At 48.3% G+C, this 21,105-nt stretch overlaps 7 protein-coding genes and 1 non-coding gene across 8 annotated transcripts; 4 read left to right on the top strand and 4 right to left on the bottom strand.

Annotated features, from left to right (window-relative positions):
• Positions 1-60: 60 nt before the first annotated feature.
• Positions 61-1,249, bottom strand: FPOAC1_006792 (uncharacterized protein; the record flags this gene model as incomplete). The annotated part of the gene is made up of 2 exons (XM_044851267.1): positions 61-846; positions 896-1,249. 2 exons carry the CDS (start codon positions 1,247-1,249, stop codon positions 61-63), a joined length of 1,140 nt encoding a protein of 379 aa, XP_044709979.1.
• Positions 1,250-2,936: 1,687 nt separating this feature from the next.
• FPOAC1_006793 (uncharacterized protein) lies at positions 2,937-4,200 on the top strand (the record flags this gene model as incomplete). Its single annotated transcript, XM_044851268.1, has 3 exons — positions 2,937-3,756; positions 3,807-3,913; positions 3,967-4,200. 3 exons carry the CDS (start codon positions 2,937-2,939, stop codon positions 4,198-4,200), a joined length of 1,161 nt encoding a protein of 386 aa, XP_044709980.1.
• Positions 4,201-5,738: 1,538 nt separating this feature from the next.
• Positions 5,739-7,806, top strand: FPOAC1_006794 (uncharacterized protein; the record flags this gene model as incomplete). Its single annotated transcript, XM_044851269.1, has 2 exons — positions 5,739-5,783; positions 5,851-7,806. The coding sequence occupies 2 exons, from the start codon at positions 5,739-5,741 to the stop codon at positions 7,804-7,806; spliced, it is 2,001 nt and encodes a 666-aa protein (XP_044709981.1).
• A 1,740-nt stretch (positions 7,807-9,546) lies between these two features.
• Positions 9,547-12,292, top strand: FPOAC1_006795 (uncharacterized protein; the record flags this gene model as incomplete). Its single annotated transcript, XM_044851270.1, has 2 exons — positions 9,547-9,655; positions 10,770-12,292. 2 exons carry the CDS (start codon positions 9,547-9,549, stop codon positions 12,290-12,292), a joined length of 1,632 nt encoding a protein of 543 aa, XP_044709982.1.
• A 1,889-nt stretch (positions 12,293-14,181) lies between these two features.
• Positions 14,182-14,263, bottom strand: FPOAC1_006796. The gene has a single exon. It is a non-coding gene; the product is annotated as a tRNA-Gly (tRNA).
• Positions 14,264-14,341: 78 nt separating this feature from the next.
• FPOAC1_006797 (uncharacterized protein) lies at positions 14,342-14,668 on the bottom strand (the record flags this gene model as incomplete). The annotated part of the gene is made up of 2 exons (XM_044851271.1): positions 14,342-14,529; positions 14,608-14,668. 2 exons carry the CDS (start codon positions 14,666-14,668, stop codon positions 14,342-14,344), a joined length of 249 nt encoding a protein of 82 aa, XP_044709983.1.
• A 1,408-nt stretch (positions 14,669-16,076) lies between these two features.
• FPOAC1_006798 (uncharacterized protein) lies at positions 16,077-17,922 on the top strand (the record flags this gene model as incomplete). Its single annotated transcript, XM_044851272.1, has 3 exons — positions 16,077-16,747; positions 16,816-17,525; positions 17,579-17,922. 3 exons carry the CDS (start codon positions 16,077-16,079, stop codon positions 17,920-17,922), a joined length of 1,725 nt encoding a protein of 574 aa, XP_044709984.1.
• Positions 17,923-18,281: 359 nt separating this feature from the next.
• Positions 18,282-19,711, bottom strand: SAT14 (putative O-acetyltransferase sat14; the record flags this gene model as incomplete). The annotated part of the gene is made up of 2 exons (XM_044851273.1): positions 18,282-18,644; positions 18,701-19,711. The coding sequence occupies 2 exons, from the start codon at positions 19,709-19,711 to the stop codon at positions 18,282-18,284; spliced, it is 1,374 nt and encodes a 457-aa protein (XP_044709985.1).
• Between the last annotated feature and the right edge of the window lie 1,394 nt (positions 19,712-21,105).

Below are 21,105 nucleotides of genomic sequence, written 5' to 3' on the forward strand. Positions count from 1 at the left end.
GATACATTACAGGTATTAGGAAGCTTTGCTACATGTATTGATAAATGCAACAGCCATAACTCATCGTGCTGAAGTAGGAAAGTTTCTCGTACTAAGCAAGACACCCTTGACACGTCGGATGTTATCCCTTACCTTGCGAATCTCATCGTCAGGCTCAGGCTTGCGCGAGCGGCCGTACAGGTCATAACCGTTGCTCTGCTCAGGGTAGGCAGTGTAGGTCAAGGTGTCAAGATCATCCCGCAACATGTCGACAGCACTCTTAATCTTGTCCATTCCCTCACTCTGAGAACGATATTCATCTTTGAGTCCAGAGAGAGTCTTATTGAGACTAGCAAGTTGGTTTGTGTTGTGCTTGGCAGCTGAGTCGTAACCGGAAGAACCTTTGAGGGCTGTCACGGAGCTTATGGGGAATGTAGTCTGTGTGCCCATGTCTCGATGGAACATCTCTGTAGGGTCTTCCGCATCACTCTCGTCCTCGACTGTGGCAGCAGGTTTCTTTGGTGGGACTTCGGAGACAGTCTTTTCAAGCTTTGCAACCAGTGCATCGAGCTTTTTGGAGGTCAAGTCGTGGAACTCTGTACGGGCCTCGGCCTGGCTGTCAACCATGGGCCGGATGACGTAGCGACTTGTACCGTAAACAAGAGTAGAGAGACCGGTCACAGCATAGAGGGCATTGAAAAGGCGCTCTTTCGTGACAAGTGGAGGAGGGCGGGGGGCTTTGGCGAGGAATTCGGGGTATGTTACAATTGGAGGGCGGTCGGGTGTTGGTTGGGAAGCTGGTGATGGGGGAAGAGTTTCGGTAGGTGTTGGTGCATTGGAGATGGTTGTTTCTGAACTGGCGAATTGCTATGTCTATTAGTATTTGACTTTGCATCAATGTGAACAGAACACGAACCTCGTCTTGTGTTGTAGAGTCGTCTTGGCCTAGAAGTTCTTGTATTCCCGCTTCGTCAATTCCTTTTGACTTGAGGAACTCGACCTTTTTCTCATAAGGCGCGTCGCGCACAGCATCGTTCTCTAGGAAGCGCCGCGCAACTTCGAGTTTGTCTTGATCGTCTGGCTTATCGTCCGTCGCGTTTTCTGGTTGCGCTGTCTCTTCCGATGCAGTTACAGCTGCCGGCGCATCGACCTCTGATGTTGATGTACTTGTGGACGGTGTCAACACCGGCTCGGTGGTTTGACTATCGGTTTCGTCTGACTGCGACTTTTGCCAGCTCGGGATAGTGGGATTGGAATCTGGGTCGCTCATCTTGAATAAGGCCACCCAAGTCAGTAGAAACGGCTGAAAGTTGGACGACTTTGAAGGAAGTTGGGATTAAGTTGAGAGGGAAGACGGTTTATCGACGCCGTCTCCGAGGTGCAGGCACATGCCTCGGTACTCCTACCGATAATGGTGGACCACTCACTCACTGTCTGGGTCCGGGGTTCGTTGTGGGGAGACAACGCCTTGGTTTTTGATTAGGATACGGTCATGTTCCGTTTATTACTCTAGCCTAATGCGGAAATTGGACGGTCTATCGGACCTACTTGGTAGTTAACGGTACCCTGGCTCGAACGCGCATTCACTTGAGAACATCAATTCCAGACAATATCTCAGAAGACATCCACATATAACTCCCAGAACCCCGGTTGAACGTCTGGAACACTCATTAAACGAGACGAACATCAAGAGACCGTATCTGGAGTTCCATTCGAGGCGCTGGGGACGCGCAATCAAGCTTCTGCGCCAGAAACTCTGCGCCCTCTTCTCCTATCCCATCAACCAATCTCAAAGCGCGCCGGACAACCCGATCACCAGAATTGTTGGTGGTCATATCAACAACGTGTAACGGCGCTCGTCCCACGAGCCTTATCCTGACCATCACAGTAAACGAGAGTTCAGTTTCAGCAGCTAACGAACTGGGGGCATCTTTTGCTTTGCGATAAGGATTGCACTCTTGAGAAGAAAAGCGATTGGGACAGCCAGAAACCAATTTGCAATCTTGGCTTTTTAAACAGAACTTACGCCTGTGAGACAGAGGCAATCGACCTCTTTGTAAGATGTGAGTTGTAGGATTTCCTTTGGGTTTTGTCTCCCCTTGTTTGTTTGATCGTATCTTTCAGTAGCACAGTACAACACAACACCACCATCATCAGCTCCCGCCCAGTCCAGCCCAGTCCCGACTTTGCTCATCATTTTCATTTGTGTATAAACTTCTCCCTCGTCCAATTTCCCTTTTATGTAGCTTGGCAGCTGTGGCTATTATGCTTGTTTCTGGACCGATGATCACTAGATAGCCACGTGCATCTAGTATGTTTGGTCACACGAATCCCTGATTCACAAGCGAGAGGTCTCACGTATGGTCTGTCTGCCCGCCTTAACTATTTGTAGGCACGGCTTGACTTTCGCTTGGCATGACATATCATAAGCCATATTAATTGGTCGTCTACAAACCTTCACTTCAGCCTTGCATCCTGCAACTTTATGTTGTCTGTCACCAATGAAGGGTCGTAAAGTCGTTCGCCTACCTTGCCTGCCACGAACACTACATTATTACATACGTCCATCCTTAGACACGGCAGTTGCCACCAACATCAGCGCCGCACTTGCCTTTGCCCATATCTTTGTCTTGTCGCGACCGTGTCTTGACCTACCAATCAATTCGTTGGTTTGCGTCTCAACCCCAACGATTTGAGCTTATTTCATTCAGCCTTGCCACCAAACGACCTTCCTTTAACTTACCCCTTCAATCATTCTACCTTGCTGTGTGACACAGCTCGCCCATTTACGCTTCACCTTGTCCACTTGCATTTATTGTTCCGGAAGTCTGGGATACTCCATATTTCTTTTGATACACGAATAACACAAACCGCATTCCTGTTCTTCGCCGCATTGCTTGTTCTCCAGCCTTTCAGTCCGTTCTCATTCTCAGTCGCGAGCGCGACCATCTGACATCATGAGCTCTCGTCCACGCCGCTCGGCAGCTGCCAAGGCGAACGAAACCATTTCTGTTCATGCCAGATTGGCTGACTCTCCAGAAAGAAGCGAAAGAAGCATGTCGTCACGACGATCTGGTCGCGCCTCAGGCGTGTCTGTCTCGAGAGACGACCATTCCTCACCAGGAGGCGATCGCCATTTGAGTTTGACAGTAAAGCTTCCATCCAACAAACTCCGACAGGCCACGCGAGGGGACCGTGGTTTCGAGGGCGGTGAGATTGTGTCGGGAAAGCGAAACCGGGGAGCCAAGAAGAGCTACGTTGTTGACTCAAGTCCCGATGAGGACGAGGAGGAAGAAGAGGAAGCAGAAATCGAGGTGGAGGAAGATGACGACGACGACATGGATGTTGATGCTGAAGGTGACGTTGAAATGGACTTGGCTCCCCCGACCATCACCGTCTCCAAACCAGCCCGATCAAAGCCAGCACCCAGAGCATCAGCCGCCAAAATCATCCAGGATGACGATGACGACGATGACGACGAGCTCAGTGATCCGGCCGATAGCGACATGGGTGATGAGACCATGGGCTTTGGAGACGAGACTATGGCCGACGAGGACGCCGAAGGGGAAGAAATTGAGGTTGCCGGCCCAGAAGTTGACGACGACGACGATGACGAAGATGACGAAGAAGATGATGAGGGAGAAGGGGGCGAGGATGAGGACGACGAAGACGATGATGGCAACCCGGACGAGTCCATCGACCTCACGAAGATGACAAAGCGTCAACGAGCTCGTTTTGAAGACGAGAAGGAGCATCAGTATATGAAGTTGTCCGATGGTGAGTGATTCGATGGTTTACGCGTGGCTGAGACTAATAGCCAATTGCAGAGGTTCAAGCCAAAAAGGTTTTCACGGCTGAAGAGCTGTCTATGCGTCGTCAAGAAATGGCCCGGCGTCGACGCAACTTGAGTGAAAAGCGAAATGAGGAAGTCAAGGTACAAAACTTGAACTGAAAAAGAAACGAGTATGAAAGCTGACATGACTATAGATGGAAACTATCAACAAGCTGCTCAAGAAACAGGCACCCAAGGTCAACCGCAAAGCCGCAGGAGGCGCTTCGGGCGAGGGAGGTAACAAGCCAGACCCAGTTTTCATTCGATGGGTCAGCAACAAGAGCGGCGTGCGGGTAGCAGTGACTGAAGAGATGCTCGATAGCCCGGCTGGTCAGGTTTTTGGTCCTCCGAAACTGCAACCCGGCAAAATGGTACAAGAGGTTGCCTGAGACTGCCTTGACGAAAAGAGCTAGTGATGGCAATTTGCATGCTATTAAACATACAAATGGCTCAAGACTGGAAGACTCTGCGTTATTGATCGATTCTTGGGATTGGAGATGCTTTGAATGTGGAAAAGAAATCAAACGGGTTCCAAGGTGTTTTTGTTTATCTTACTTCTTACTATACTCACATACTCACAATAGATAATACTACTATCGCGATTCAGAGAAGACTGCAATCCCACATGACGAAAGATGGTTACACACGTTGGAAGAAGGATCTCGTCATTTCTATTTGCATGTACAGGGTCTTGCAACTATTGCAACGCTCGCCCCCTTCAAGCCTAGTAGACTCCGAAATAGGGGGCTGGTAGGTTACGTGAGGATAACCTAGGACTTTATGCTTTACATACTAAGACTATAGCTAGGCTAACACAAATCGAAAGAGTAATGTATGGAAATCATGTGACAGATGCGTCACAATTGCTGTACAGTTGGCCCCACGCGCGGGCCGAGGACATTATACATCTTGTGATGTCACAGAGCCCTCCCAATTACCTGCCCATTCATTCCGAATGGCTCGAGCGCTTAATTGATATGCAAGCTCTTTAACTACCGCTGCTGGATAGTAGAAAAGTAGGCCTCCTAAGTCTTAGGACATAAAAATAAACAGCCTAAGAGGTCTGATCTAAGTAGCATAAGCTGACCTACTGATTGCATCCTTTATGCCTCTAGTAGCAAATTCTTATGATACTCTTAGGCTTCATTGGCAGCTGCTTCTTACTGTTTGTGCTGCCTCTAGGTAAGGCGTCTGGCAACAATGCCCTCTTCTGATGCATACCGAATTCGGAATCTAGAAAATAGGCAGGTACGTATCAAAGCCCGTGATTATAATTTATGAAAGTTGGCTACTAGGTAACAATTGACTCATCGGGACTTTATTATCACAATGGGGCAAGGCAGCACAGAAACACCACAACGCCACAGAGAGACAATACTTTGAGAAGGGATTGTTCTTAGACAGAGGCAGGATGAATATAATGCAATAGAGATGCCAAATTCAATGATACAGTTGTTCAGTTTTGCACGTATTCATGCCCTGAAGTATAAAATCCCATTCCTCCAAATTTAACTCAACACCACACGCGTCAAGCCCGCGATATTCCATCTCGCACCTTTTTAATATGTCGAGACAACTTACATATCGCGAGTATACATCTCGAGGGGGGCGAGATAGCCTTTTTTTTATAGTCGGTTGGAAGGTCGCAGCCAACTTTGCAGTCTCTGCCGCCGGGTGCCTGCCAGCTGCCTGACACCTGCTGGCAATGCCTGAATTCTATCATTCTCGGTCAGGCCAATTCCATGCAAACTTAGAATGCTACCTGGTATATATAGCCCCCTTCCCACGGTCTCTCCGTTCTTTTGATCTTTGCAACTTATCCATCGTCAGATCATTGCTACGTACCGCTCACGCTGCAACACACACTTACCTGGTATCAATACCGACAATACATTTACATACTTGCCATTCAATTTCACTCGGCATTATGTCTGTCAATATTCCCAACACGGCCGAAATGGCACAAGGCATGGTAAGCTCAGAATTTCTATCTCCCAAACGATGCTTTGTTTTCTTCGCTTGCTAACACCTCTTTGCAGCAGAATGCACCCCCTATGTCGGACAGTTATCAGCTGCAGCAGATGATGGCCAACACCACTTCTGCTCCCCAGCTGCAGCAGATGATGGCCAACACCACTTCTACTCCCCAGCTGCAGCAGATGATGGCCAACACCACTTCTGCTCCCCAGCTGCAGCAGATGATGGCCAACACCACTTCTGCTCCCCAGCTGCAGCAGATGATGGCCAACACCACTTCTGCTCCCCAGAATCTCAACTTTGTTTCTACTTTCCCCCCTCTGGCTACTAGCCCCCAGATGTGGAACCCGGCCTTCTTCCCCGTGGCGATGAACAGCATGTATGGGGTGGGAGACGCTTATGGCTGTATTGATCCCCTCGCGGCCAACGGACAAGCATCCTTTATGGATGGCGCGCCCAATGCAGTCTATGGCCAATTCCAAGCTCCGTTCATGGAGACTGAGCTGCAGACTCCCTCTTTGGGCCTCAACGCTGCTGCTGCCTTCATCCCTGTCGCTTCACAGCACCAGATGGGCATGACGCCGACCCCTTTTGAGATGGGCATACCGGCCCGTTTTGAGATGGGCATGACGGCCCCTTTTGAGATGGGCATGCCGGCCCGTTTTGAGATGGGCATGCCGGCCCGTTTTGAGATGGCCTCACGAACGAGTCAGCCCAAGCCCAAGCCCAAGCCTGCTGCTAGAAAACCCAAACAGAAGCGAGCTACCAAGAGCACTCGTGCAGCCAAGCCTCGCAACCGCAGCAACAGCAACAGCAACAACGCCTTAGCGGACATGCCTGGTATGGACAAGCTGGTGAATCGTCTCGGTGACGTTGCCCACGGCGCAACACTTCCACCAGACGTTTCTAGGAACGTCGATATGACACCCCGACCTCAGCCAAAACACCAGGCCGCCGACTTTCTTAACGACCCTCCTGCCGTTCAAATTGCCCACCAGCCTGTCCATCAGCCTCCCCGACTGCCCTCCGCTTCTGCAGAGGAGTTCATACCCTTGGTCGCGCCTGCGGAAGTCTCGTCTGAGGAGCACACAAACCCTCAGTCGAATGCATCTGGTCAACAAGCCCCCCCTTTGACCAAGAACGAGAAGTATCTTCTCCAAGCTGAGCGAGATGGCATCATCCCCCCTCCCAGTAAGCGCCGCGTCGTTCGAGTTGAGCGTAATGATCCTCGTCTGCAACGCGACGAAAACGGAGAGCCTATAACTCCTCCTTCTGACAGGTACTCCAGTGAGTCTTTTCATGCTTCTTCATCGTTGCCCGCTGATCCTAACGAGCCAGTTTTCTATGTTGCACCTCCTGATGAACATGAGAAGGGATTCAACAACGATTTGATTGACCACATGATGGGGGTGTTTCAGAATGAAAAGGAAGCTGCCAACCGGGACAGCACAACTCTCAAGATCGGTGCTCCCTCCGAAGTTGGCGATTCTTGCGGTCCTCTTACTTTCCAATCTGCCCTTGAGACTATCTACAACGATACAGCTGATTGCGACAATTCCCTGGTTGAAGCTACCTTGGCCGAGCCCGCTGAGCCTCAACAGGACCAGCAAATGCGCAAAGTCTCGGATGGTTTGTCTCAAGATCTTATGGAGCAGCCCCTTCCTGTCACTGCCGAAGAGAATGAGGAGTTTGGGCGGCTGTTTGAGGCGCTGCAAGCATACAACCACCAGGACGAATACAACAGCTCGGCATTGCTTGGTGCATCTGAGTCATCTACAACCAGCCCAGCCTCTACTGAGACTCACATCGGCGCGTACGAGACCCCCGAGTCAGAGCTCGCCAGCGGAAGCTCCTCCGACAAGTCCTCCTCTGGCGTGGAAGATCTGTCGGACCTGTCTACTGACACAACCATTACCACTACTGCTACTACTGCTACTACTACCGGCGGCGCCCAAAAGCGCAAGGTGACGGAGGATGACATTGCTGTGGCAAACAAGAAGGCTCGTACTGAATTCTAGTGGGTAACGAACAGAATAGTTAGTTGGCCGGGCACTTGTAGTAGGTGGGAGAAGGAGTGGGTGTCATCCTTAAAATGAAATCGTGACAATTTTTGTATTTTTCTCTTGTCTCGAATCATATCAAATCAAATAAAATAAAATAAAATAAAATCAAATCAAGCCATGTGAATGAGTGTAGATACTTGGTGTAGGTAAAATGTCGTATCTAGTGGGTAGCAGAAAAAAAGACTTCCTAAGTCTTAGGTTACAAAAATAAGCAGTCTAAGAGCTATAGTCTAAAGGACATAAAGTGACACACTAATTTCATCTCTTAGGCTTACAGCGGCCAATTTTTCAGATACCCTGAGGCGTATCCTGAAGGTGGAAAAGCTGGAGCGGTCAATTGATGTCTCTGGTTGGATCATCAAGAGTCAGCAGCCCAACTTGACTTATGATTCTAACTTTATGAGTCATAATATATACCTTTAGACAGGACCTTTATTAGTATCTAGGTTCAAAAACTGTATTTCTTATTGTGTTAATTTTTAATGTATACTTCGGGACTTACGCCTCGAAAATAACCAAACAATAGCCCAACTTGACCTTGAAAGTCCTGCGTTATCGATGCACGTGGACGGACTAGAACTGTCACCTGCACTGCACTGCACTGCACTGCACCATGAATGGGGCCATCAAACATCAATCAATCACTGAAAAGGATTGTCGTTACTCAAGTGTTATTCCCTGTTATTACCTAGGAAGGGGAAACAACAGGTATCCGTACCTATCAACAGAAAAGTTGAACCTCAAAGTCTCAGTCTAAGTACTACCTTCACTTTCGGCATATTTCGCTTTAAAGACGTGATATTAGACCTAATAGTTGTATAATCAAAGACATTATCCACGCTTTTCCTTCCCGTCGCTTATTGTATGTACTGTCCTGTCCTGTCCTATCGATACCCCAGCAAGTGACGTAAAGTGGTTTGGTTCTGACACCAGAGAAGTCAACAAAACACGAGCCAGGCTGTCGGCTATCACGGCTGCTGACTAAAATACACATTTGCCAATAACTACACTCCCCTCAGGGTATCAGAAAAATTGGCCACTGTAAGCCTAAGAGACGAAATTAGTGGGCAACTTGATGCTTCTTAGACTATAGCTCTTAGACTACTTATTTTTGTAACCTAAGACTTAGGAGGTTATTTTTTCTGCTACCCACTAGACTCTGTCCGGTATTCATCTTGCGTCTGACTCCAGATTCCTAGATTGCGACCCAATACGGATACAGGGACCAGACCGGGAATTGTAGACTCTCATCGACTCAGGTAGGTACCTGGGTAGGTTCTGTTGTACAGGCTTTTCAGCGGGCAGTCTAGGGCCTGTGCAGCAGTGGCCCGTCCAATGTGATTAAATGCGGGTCCCTCCTCCATCAGGGACTGTAACCTCGAAATTTGTCGCACAACTCAACAACACCAACCACCTGCACCACCACTTTTGGCTGACTCAAACCGAACCAGAGCAAAGCGGAACTGTGCGTGGTTGTGCCCTCGGAAATATCAGATTATCTTTTTCTTTTGTCTGCGGTATTTCTTTGACTCACCCGGTACATACATATACATACACGGACGGATACACTAGACTCATCAAGACAGGTCCAGAACCAGACTCTCAAGCCTAACCTTGAGGCCCCAAGCCATAAAGGAAAAACTCTGTCAATCATTGCAGTTCTGGACTTGGACCCCTGCCCCGAGATCCCATCTCATGTCGCCTCCTATGCCGCCAAAGCAGCCTGGCGCTGGCGCTGGCGCTGGTGATCCTTTACCCGTCGTCGGCTCCGACCGTCCTCAGACGCCTGTCGATGATGGTGGTGGTGAGTTTCTTGTTCTCATTGTATCCGTACTCCTTCCTACCTTGTCTACCGGCCAACGTCTACACACATACATGACATACATGCCCAAACCCCATACATACCTAAACCAACTCTCTTCATATCCATCCTGTCTGCTTTACCATGCAGGGTCATGGCTGCACAGAATCAATCACCGCCAGATGAAAATACCCAAAGTCTGGAAAATGCAGGGTCTTGGACCTCTTAAGTATCCAAGCTTTGCTACTTCAAGCAACCTAGTCCCTACATAGAAAAACCAGGATATTCTATTGTGTCGTACGTGTGTACGACTTGGAAGTGCGTCAAGCAAGACACCAAGTCTTATTCTTGTGTTGTTCCCCTTCTTCTTCCTTTCACTCTTGTTCTGTTTCTCTACTCTCCTCTGTCTCAAACCAATTTCATCCCCAATTCCTTCGCATCACCAACGAACCCACTGCGGCTCTAGTCAGTTTCTGGGGATCCGCCGCCGATCATGCCTATGTAAGCTGAGCCCTTGCCTTTTCTCCTGTTACAGTTGCTTGTCAAACCTCTGAGTCTTGGCTACGATGACAAAACGAGCAACATGCCCTGGTTGTTAATTTCCCTGTTCCCCGCGTTGCATGCCTGCAGTCCAGCCCATCGTCATTGTATCAAACAATTGGCGGACAAGGAGCCGCAAAAAGTGACAGGGCAAAACAAGACACCAAGAGGTCGAAGCGTTCCCCCCAGAAAAGCAAGCGCACAGGACATGACCCATGCCATGCATGCGAACGAGCCCTTGTCAATAGCGCTTTACCTTAACCTGATCTCCCAAACGCAACGCAACGCCACCTCCGCTCCAACGATACCACCACCGCCTCCATATAAACCATTCGTACCTTAGCCTTTCTTTGTCTCTGGCGCCCCTCGTACCACACGCACACTTACCTCTTTTTTCGTTGGCCCTTGTCTCGTTCCTCTCTCACGATTATTAAACTTTGTCTTTTCAAATTCTTCACTGTCGATCACAAGGAATGTCTATTAATATCTTTTCATCTAGTCCCAAAGACAAGTAATCAAGACCAAAAAATATCCCAGTCACCAACACGAAATATCATATCATCTTCCCCAACAACAGTCCACCCTCTACTCCAGGTGGCATCTGTTCCCCCGCATTCTCGCTCGACGGCTGCCGCTGCCGCTACAACTGCTACCAGTCCGACTTCCGAGTCCGTCTCATTGCCATTGACTTCTTCCACGCAATCACCAACAAACACTACTCAGGTTGCCTCAAGGGCCTCTGAAGCCCAGGCGGAATCATCTTCAGCCATGATATTCTCCGATATTTATAAGAGCCCGCGGTCACCTATCGCAAAGCTCCGTCATAACTCGGTTCAGTTGCCGACCTCATTGCCCGACAATACCCCAGATTGGTACGACGATGAGCACGCCGACCTTCTCAGTAAGGACAAGGCGAAACAGAAGGAAGCTGTGAGACGATACCTTGACGCCAAGATCAAGAATGATTGGGATTTCTCATGGCCATCTCGCGTCGTCGACCCTCCACCAGTTGAAGGTGACGTCGCCGTTGTCGACACGGCTTCCGAGTCACCTGATACTATCGAGACTGTAACCAGCCTCGATGTCACTGAGCCAGCAAAGCCAATTCAAGATGAAACACGCGAAGACGATGGCTATCAAGTCGATGACGCCGAGTCGTCGGACGACGGAGACAACAGCGATGCCGAATCCAATTACAGCACCATCTCTGAAGACCCCGTTCGCTTTCGCACACGTCTAGAGTGGACATCCGATCTTTCTGACGATGATGGTGAGCCAGGTCCTTCGCGATCACCTTTTCGCTTCGACAACCCCAACAACGTGGGCTCAACTGTTCAAGCTACAGTTCAAGCGAAGCGCGCCAAGCGAAGGAGAGATGTTCGCAAGGAAATGGAGTGGAATGAGGGTCTGGCCTGTTTCGAGGCCCGGCGAAATGCATGGACCGGCGCACGAACTGTTCGTATCCGAGCCAAGCCTGTGACACCCCCTGCTGTGTCACCTCTATCTCCCCGTCGTTTCTTTTTCCGCCGCTCCATGTCGACATCTCCCCCCAGCTCCACAATTGCGTCCGCTCTACCGCCACAGGTTAGCGATGCTTCTGACGGTTCCTCACTTGCGAAGAGCGACGAGCTTCGCAATGCTCGATCCAAGGACACAACGCCATCAACACCTCCCGATAGCCGGAACTATCCTGTCGAGGTCCTTCTTCCCCTTGCGCCGCCTCTCTTGCCTCCTAATAACGCCCTACGCGCATCCATCACACCTTCTGTGTATCTCAGCCTCTATGATAAGGTCATTATTCATAGCCTTCAGCCCTCATGCCCTATCAATCTTTCGGATATGCTCCGAGCCTGCGTCACAGGCTGGAAGCGAGATGGCGAATGGCCACCCCGACCGACAATGCCCCCGCCTGCTCCCGCTGCCAAGAAGAAGAAGCCTAAGAAAACCTCAACTCAATCAGAGAACGCAGGTAGTACTGTTCGACGCATGAGTTTTGGACTATTAGGTCGTGACAAGGACGATACAACAGGTGGTAAGGGCATTCGACGCAGCCTCGTACGGGCCCTCGGAATTGGAGAGACGGCCGACGGACCGAAATAAAGCTATCCCATCACGAATTCATGATTATGAACAAAATTTGAAGGAACACCATTACGATTGACGCAAGGCGCTTGTATATGGGCTCTCGCTTTCGCTTGGTATACCATGTATGGAGGATATATGTTTTCTGTTTCTTTTGGTCTAGCTACTTCCCTACTTGTGTCTTCATGATATAGCCATGAAGGGGCATGGAGTTTTTGGAGTGGGTTTCCCTTATTGGAGTTTCTTGTGATAAGCTGTGAGCAAGCACATTGATACCTGCCTGTTCTCAACAGCGATAATTACTTGCAACTGTGTATTTTCCAATTTAGCATTATCGAGATCGATGTATATCAGCATGTGACAATGAAAAGATCCTGGTGTCGTCGTGATGCAATAGACCTTGGTTGACGCCATGGCTACCGCTTACAGGCCCTGGATTAGGTTTGAGCCGCAAGTACATGACCAACTCAACAAAGTTCCAACGTCATCATGATTGAGATGTAAGACCCAACTCAACGGTTCGTTCCGCACGTATGCGAGGTACCGTGCCGATCGTTTATCCGCTAATGCAGTTCAATTGAGTCAATGCATGGTGTTTTGAGTTCGTATACTGCTTACGTTTTCTGCAGACCATATATCATATCACAACATTGCTCAAGCTACGCAAAGATGATTGCTGGGACAATTGTACTGAGATCGTTTGTTGAGTTGAACCTTATGGATAATATCTCCACGAAAAATATGCTAAATCCTATGACTCACATCGGCTTCGAGATCCCACGACTTTGAAGTTTAATACTGGCTTCTTGAGCGAGGGAGTCATAGTAGGTACAGTTCAAAGAAAATAGAAAGTTCATGGTAACGGACTTCAAGCATCGTGACCAAAATGAAATGTTTTGAAGAAAGCCCCGAGCTATAAAAAAAGATTTGTATACTTTATAGCAGGCATTTCGGATATCAAACCTAATCACTTTCAAAAATTCCATTATACTCAGAAACCCATTAAAACCTAATCACTCAGGTTTAAAAATTTAGCAGTCGACGGAGTTCACATCATGTGCTATTCGTTTGTCTTGAACTATACTTGCTGTTTGACGTTTTGCACTCTGGACATGAGATTTGGAACATGGCATTCTTGAAATCGATGTCAGCGAAGGAGAGGATGAGAGCCATGCACGCAAATCACGAGTCTAGCCAAGATTATACCATTCAATACGAGCACATGAAAGCCAAGTATGTATTATCCAGTCTTTACTCCGAGTCGTGGGTGAGCAATGACGATAGGGGCTCATATTCAAGTCAGTAACCAAAGTCCCTTACAACTCGGAAGAAACGGCACTTTACCGATGTGCCAGTTCATCGCTAGCCTGATATTAATAGATATTTCATTGTTCTATCATGAATTGATGTATCCTGGTTCCTTAATCCTCGAGTGACCGGGAGGTTGAAACATTTATTATACCTTGCAGTAATGTTGACAAGATACAAGGCTGACCCTGCGATACAGAATCAAATACATACGGTTTTTGAATCATCCAAGACTCAGAAACTCACTAGTCAGAATCGTGGTCCAGGTATCTGAACATTGAGATGCGACCCAGTCGCCTTGCGCATACAGGAATACCTACACTCAGCAACCTCACTTCCAACCTACTGACTACGAGTTCTTAGCATCTCAAAACAAGAACTTCTTTTGACTGAAAATAAATAATTGTATTCTTTATTTTCGAATACTCGGTCTGTTATAGGAGGCTCATATCTGGGAGGTACAGGTTAGGCCGTCATTTCGGTTACCACAGCAGCTTTCTCTTGGACTAGCACCACCACCACCAACGCGTCTATCTATCTGTATACATGTATGTATAGTTAGATGGTGCAAAAAGAATAACGAGAAAAGGCAAAAGAAATGCGTAATCTGGGAATCGAACCCAGGGCTCCCCGATGTCGCTTGAATGGCAACGGAGAATTTTACCACTAAACCAATTACGCTGGTTCTTGTTATTGAAATCTGATGGCTACTAAGATTACATCAGGTCGAGAGTGTGTAAAAGACAATGCACATATCTTCTAGTGAAAACTGGCCGTGATATCACTGACTTCAGCCTGATCATGTATCTCGGGGGAACCTAGTACCGAAACAGAAGCATCGGATTTGGTGTTAGGCTGAGCAACGACTCCGTTTCTGTTGGCCAATGCAGTGTTCGGAACAGCGAAGCCTAGACTGAAGTCAAGTTGGTAACGACTGAGTTGTTGTTCTTATGGGGGCAACCACCAGGTAGAGTGGTAGTGTCAGTAACACAAGAGACAAAACTAGTAAGACAGCGTATGCCTACCTTTGAGAGGCGGACGTTTCTGCTGCTTGCTAGGCCTCACACTTTGAATTCCATAAGTCATGTCGGAAAGATAGGCATTTGCGGTGAAGCTCATACCCGGTAGACACAATCCGTTGACGTTTCAATGAATGGCGCAGTTGATTCTCCAGTAATCTTCTTTCGATCTATAATCTAAACATAGTCGGCTTGACATTGTTTCAGACCATAGCCAGCAACACGGCGGTGTCAGAGTAGATACTGTGAATGTAGTTTTTATCTTGCGGAGGTTACTCTCAAGAAACATATGTGACATGAATATCGAGGGCATGAAAGTCAATGCCCCAGGTAATGGATCGATTGGCAAGGCTTCGAGACATGTCTTGTTGGTTAGAGGCTTTGCCCTGGTTTCATGTATTAAGAAATGGTTATTCAATTTCACTGTCAGACTACCGAAATAGGTCTATGATAACCATTCCTGTATGTAAAACTTAACTATGTATGCCAGAGATAAGGGGTCAACGAGAGCGGACTCAGAGAGCAACATTTATGACGATGGCAGTTCATCTCCATCAACTTTTAGGTTAGCCGATGCTGCTAAACACCATCAAGATGATCGTATCGTAACGGCAAGTGGCCTCTCCCACATTCCGCTCATGAACGTAATGGCGTCCCACTTTGGAACACACCCAAGATGCATTTGACTGCAACAGAGCGGATATGCGGAAGTGAAATTGATCAGATAAAATTTTTCCTGCATGAGCCGATCTCGCTTTGGGGTGTGAGCGTAGTAATAACTCGGCTTTAGCTCTGGATTTGGGAATCGCTCATCTTATCTGATGATCAGATTAGATACACTGAACAAAAAAAGCCGCTAGAAAAACCTGGCTTGAACTGCCCTGGGCGTTATGGATCATGTCGAAATAGGAGCTTTGTCGTAGTGAAAACGATTCCTACTGTAAGGTAAGGCTCAGTATCATGTAGAGACGATCTTTCAAAGTATTCTCTGGGCGAGATTGATATCATGAGCTAGGTAGAGAAAGCCTCTTAGTCGTTCAGTTGCTCAGCCATGACATCTTCCTTTGGCAGAGGCAAAGCAGGATGATGCTGATGGCGACATCTAGCGCCGCCTCCTTCACTCGACACCACCTTAATTGCCGCATTAACTTGACCCTAGCAAGTTTCCACATCGTTTGGCTCTTGCTACATGCAATCATTCCATAACTGGCTTCGATTCCATCCTAAAAACATGGGGCCTGAACGGAGTACGGCATTGATGGTGGGGCAAATCATCATGACGGGTTAACACGGATACACAAGCGTTGATAGCGTCGGTTTGAGCTTTCGCGCACATATCATTGCAAGGGAGTACCCTTGATCGATGTCCACCATGATTCTCCATGAGCTTCGATTTCTCTCGAGACCTCTTAACGCTGTTTCTTTCGAAGAACTCTGGAAAGAAGTGGTAGTGCTGATCTCACCCAGTTCTCATCATGACGACCGAAATCACGAACGTCCCCTCTGCGCCGTCGCAGAAACAAAAGCTCTCCGTGCTTGAAGGCCCTGTCGACCCTCCGTTGGTTGACTTCACATTGGGCGAGCTACTCGAGCTTCAAACCTACCAACATGGCAACCAAGAGTGTCTGGTCATCCCATGGACCGGTGCTCGCTGGACGTACAATGAGCTGAGCCAGCAGAGCTCTTCCTTGGCACAGTCCTTGCTGGACATGGGAATCGGAGTTGGTGACCGCGTCGCAATCATGGCCGGAAACTGTGAGCAATACGCAGCTGTGTTCTTTGCTGTGGCCAAAATTGGCGCCATCCTCGTCATTCTCAACAACACCTATACCCCGACAGAAGCCATGTATGGCTTGAAGTTTTCTGATAGCAAAATCTTCTTCACAACACCAAGAATTGGCCGACTCGACCAGACACAACTGCTACAGCAACTCGAGAACAAGAAGACGGCTCCCAAGGTTGTGATGCTTCGAGGAGATGAAACTGGCAAATATGAGACATATGATGGCTTGGTCACAGCTGGTCGTCGACGAAACCACCAGCGCCTGTATCAAGCCATGACGAAGGTGTTGCCGCATCAGGTCGTTAACCTTCAATTCACCAGTGGAACAACTGGACTTCCAAAGGCCGCTATGCTCACACACCAGTAAGTAGACCCTCTATGAGTCAGCTTGTAAACGACAAGTCTGGAAACACGTACTGATGATCGAGCAGTAATCTGGTCAACAACTCCCGATTTATTGGCGATCGTATGCGACTTGGACCTGCTGACGTATTGTGCTGTCCTCCACCACTGTTCCACTGCTTCGGTCTGGTGCTTGGTCTTCTTGCTGTCATCACCCATGGTGGCAAGATCGTCTACCCCGCTGAAGTCTTTGATATTCAGGCGACACTTCAAGCGATTTCTGACGAGCAATGCACCGCTGTTCACGGCGTCCCCGCCATGTTCGACTCGCTCTTCCAAGCCAAGTGGCCCGAAAACTTCAACTGTGATAATCTCCGCACCGGAATCATTGCTGGTGCACCAGTGCCACGATATCTGATGGAGCTTCTTGTCAACCGTTTTGGAATGAACGAATTCACTAGCAGTTACGGTCTTACTGAGGCGTCACCGACTTGCTTCAACGCATTTACCGATGATTCCATCGACACTCGTCTTACAACTGTCGGTACGTTGATGCCTCATGCGAAGGCCAAGATTGTTGATCGCGATGGAAACATTGTCCCCATTGGCGAGCGTGGCGAGCTTTGCATCGGCGGTTACCAGCTCCAGGCTGGATACTGGAACAATTCAGAGAAGACCAATGAAGCTATGGCAAGGGATGCTTCAGGCGTTCTTTGGCTTCACACTGGCGACGAAGCTGTATTCGACGAGAATGGCTACTGCTCGATTACTGGTCGCTTCAAGGATATCATCATCAGAGGTGAGTGAATAATCTTGCCGGCAAGAAATGATTAGCTAACCTCGCTTCAACAGGCGGAGAGAACATTTATCCGCTTGAGATAGAAGAGCGTCTGATGGACCATCCGGCCATCACTCGTGCCATTGTGGTTGGTCTCAAGAACAAGCACTATGGTGAGGTCGTGGGTGCTTTTGTTGAGCTGGCCGATGGTCACCAGAAGCCCGCATTCGAGGAACTCAAAGACTGGTGTCGTAAGAGACTCGGCGGTCACAAGTCACCAGCGCATGTATTCTGGCTGGGCCATGATAACGTACCAGCTACAGTCCCTCTGACAGGAAGTGGTAAAGTACGCAAATTCGAGATGGCGAAATTGGGTGATGATCTCTTGCGAAAGCAGGAAAATGTATCGAGATTGTAAGCAAGTCTGGTTTGACTGACTTGGTTTGTTGGAGAAAATGCCTTGGAAGCGTAATGAAGTTTGATATTTAGAATGTGGATACAAAAGCTCAAGATAGAATTCGGTTTAATAGAAGCTGTATATGAGAAATGGAAGAAAGTGATTCAGCTCCTGTTGGTTTGTTCTGGGAAAGATGCGGGCAACCCTGCAAAATTCAAGTCACAGGTGAGACAAAGCAGGTACAACCATCACAGATCAGGCAGGCACCCCCTGGTAACCTTCCACGTTATGTACAGCATTGACTTTTCAATTCTAATTCTTTCGGCTGCTTTTGATTACCCATATACAAAAACAATATACAATAATTTAGATAAACCCTCCTACAGCTTGGGCACAAGACCCAATTTCGTACCAGCAACAACCTTTTCATTGTCTGTAAGTGGACACAGCTGGAAGAAGCGCTCGCGAGAAGACCGGACAAAGGCACTTCGCTGGTGCGGCAAGTCTACCAGCTTGTCCAATCCAGAACCATGAACAAAGTCATACATGACAATGGTGGTGTTTGTCTCCTGGGTTTCACCCACCACAAACATAGTGCGAGGATCGTCAAGGTAGAGGTAGTGCATCAAACTGCTCCACCAAGCAGACACGCGATGGGGTCCACGGAAGCGTACATCGCCTACAAGTGAGTGACGACCGCGGTCGAAGTCACCCGCGTTGAAATAACCACCGAGGCGATCCTCCTATTAACACGTGTCAGAACGTCGTCAAGAAATGGACAATACGGGGATGAACATACCTTGGCCCAGTAGACCTCAAAATATGCGAAAGAGGTGTCATTCCACTTTGCAAGCAGAGCAATGACGTGAGGGTCATCGTGAACCTTGTGAAGATATTCCTGGTGTTGTTCCAGAGTACCGGTGAGATTCCAGCCTTGAGAGACACGAGGGTCATTTTGCCATTCGTGAAAGAGGCGTACATGCTCAGTATCTGAATAATCGACAGAAACCATGGAAAATGTTTCGTTGAGATGGGGAATCCATCGGCTGTAGACCGTTGCGCCAGGTGCAGGCTTAACTGGTCTGACTGGATGCCATGACTGTTGAACCCGCTCAGGATCATCAGGATCGCCAGCAACTGTGATGGTGGTTGTGTTGTGCAGAGGAGTCAAAGGGTATGATCCAAGAGGGTTTGATGCTGGCAGAGACGCAGGTGATTCGACAGGGCACCAAACCGGTCGGGGACCAAAAGGTGATCCAGCACCTTGCCAGAAAGTGCTTCGCAAGAGAAGAACAAGACTTTCGTCAGTCTTGTCTGAGGCCTGGCGCTTCTCTCGGCCCTTGAGTGGGTGGTCAATTGCGAGCAAGACCGCTGTTAGCTGCTGGCCCAGAACACTGGCACTGGCACCTCGAAGCTCTAATCGATATGACTCTACATTCGTTCTCAAGGTGAAGAGTGCATATGTCAATAGCCAGACCTGCGTCAAAGTTGGCGCCTCGGCTTCATCCCAATACACAGTGACGCATGGTGAGCGACGAGCCCGAGCCCAAGGGCTATTATTGGATTGAGGTGGAAGTTGACTCGATTTAAGATCAACTGGGTCTGAAAAGATGAGGCCGGGATTTTGGAGGTCGAAAGGCAGAGCTTTGGCTGGCGCAGGACCTTTTTGGACAAGCTTGTACACGGGGGTGCTCACACCTAGTGGTGTCGAGGCTGCTTCGATTGTGTACTCAGTTTGGTATGGGTGAGGTAGCTTGACGATGGTCTCGTCAGCTTTGAGATTAGAGAATGTTCCTGATGGGGTCGACATTGTTATCGCAGCTGAGTATGAGAAACTTGGAGTCAGTAGAGACGTGGAAAGGGAGAGGAAGAAGAGTTGGACTACACTGAGAAGCTATTCGCAACAGGACAGGGAGCTCACTGCAGAAGTGGAACAGGTTCGGCGTATCGTGTTCGTTAATTCCGCATCTTTGAGATACATATGTTCGGCTCTTGTGGACTGAAGTTTGTAGACTAACTAGGTACTTCGTATCCTAAACTCCATCGACGACGCAATAACGGAACCATTTAGTAAGATTTTATGGCTGGCAGACGCTGACGATCCCGGACTGATCAGGGTCAAGATTATCAAGTGGATCCGAGCGGATCTGATAACATGAGCCCTTGTTCACCCATTTTTCTTTTTTCTTCCTCACACGCCCCCTTCGTCACCCGATCGTCGGACTTCTCGTCCATTCGAGGGTCTAAGACAAAATTTACGTAGTATTGCCCATTTTGACCGCTCGTTAGCACGATCTGATAAACCGCTCAACGAACGACACTAACTAAAAGTTTCCACACCATCCCACCGATCCCTGTTGGCGTGGCAAAAAATTCATCATGAACCTTGCCGGATACAGAAGCTGCACCTAATGGGGGAATTATGACCTGATGGATTCTCAACCGCCGAAGGTATCCTGGAACAAAGGTTCCCGTTGAAACACAAGCTTGACCTGAGTTCTAGCTCTCTATCCTTTCAAGTGGAAGCATTCGTTTTGTAATAGAGTAAGAACATGCTGTACAGGCTTGCTGCATCATCATCCAGAATATGCCATACTTCCGTTTAAGCGGAATAGAGATGACTATCTCGATGTAACATCAATATGAGGTCTAAGTTTCACGGGCTTCGTTTAAACGCATAGAGACCAGAAGCGGTCGGCGTTGGGAAATTCTCAAGGAGCCCTGTACTAAACATATAAAAAGAGATGAGCAAAGAACTAGTCTGAAAAGTCAGTGTAAGCCGGCTTAATATAGCCGCCTTTTGTAGTTCTGGCCGAGTGTCTCGATTGCTTGAATGATGCTTCATACACGAGCTTGTGAGAGACAGATTGTTCGTATAATATGACTCGACTCCCGATGTATTGAAGTGAATTTAGACACTTGGCTTCTATATATCCGTCGTGGATACTACGATGACTCTAATGCTTTTGCAGCTGTTGATCGCCAGTATGCATGCCGATCGATCCCGACACTCAGGTACAGACGATCTCTCAGTTCCACCGTTGGGGTAAGATCTTATCAATCAGTTCTCATCTGAAACACTAGGTCATTATTACCGGCTATCAGATTTCAGGTGACACTCGGAGAAATTCTTGGTTGTTGGGATGGTAGAGGAAGACTCTGAGTCCACCATTTAGGAACTGTCAATCTTTCCTATAATTTTCT

Source organism: Fusarium poae, chromosome 2 (genome assembly GCF_019609905.1).
Source record: "Fusarium poae strain DAOMC 252244 chromosome 2, whole genome shotgun sequence".
NCBI lineage: Eukaryota > Fungi > Ascomycota > Sordariomycetes > Hypocreales > Nectriaceae > Fusarium > Fusarium poae.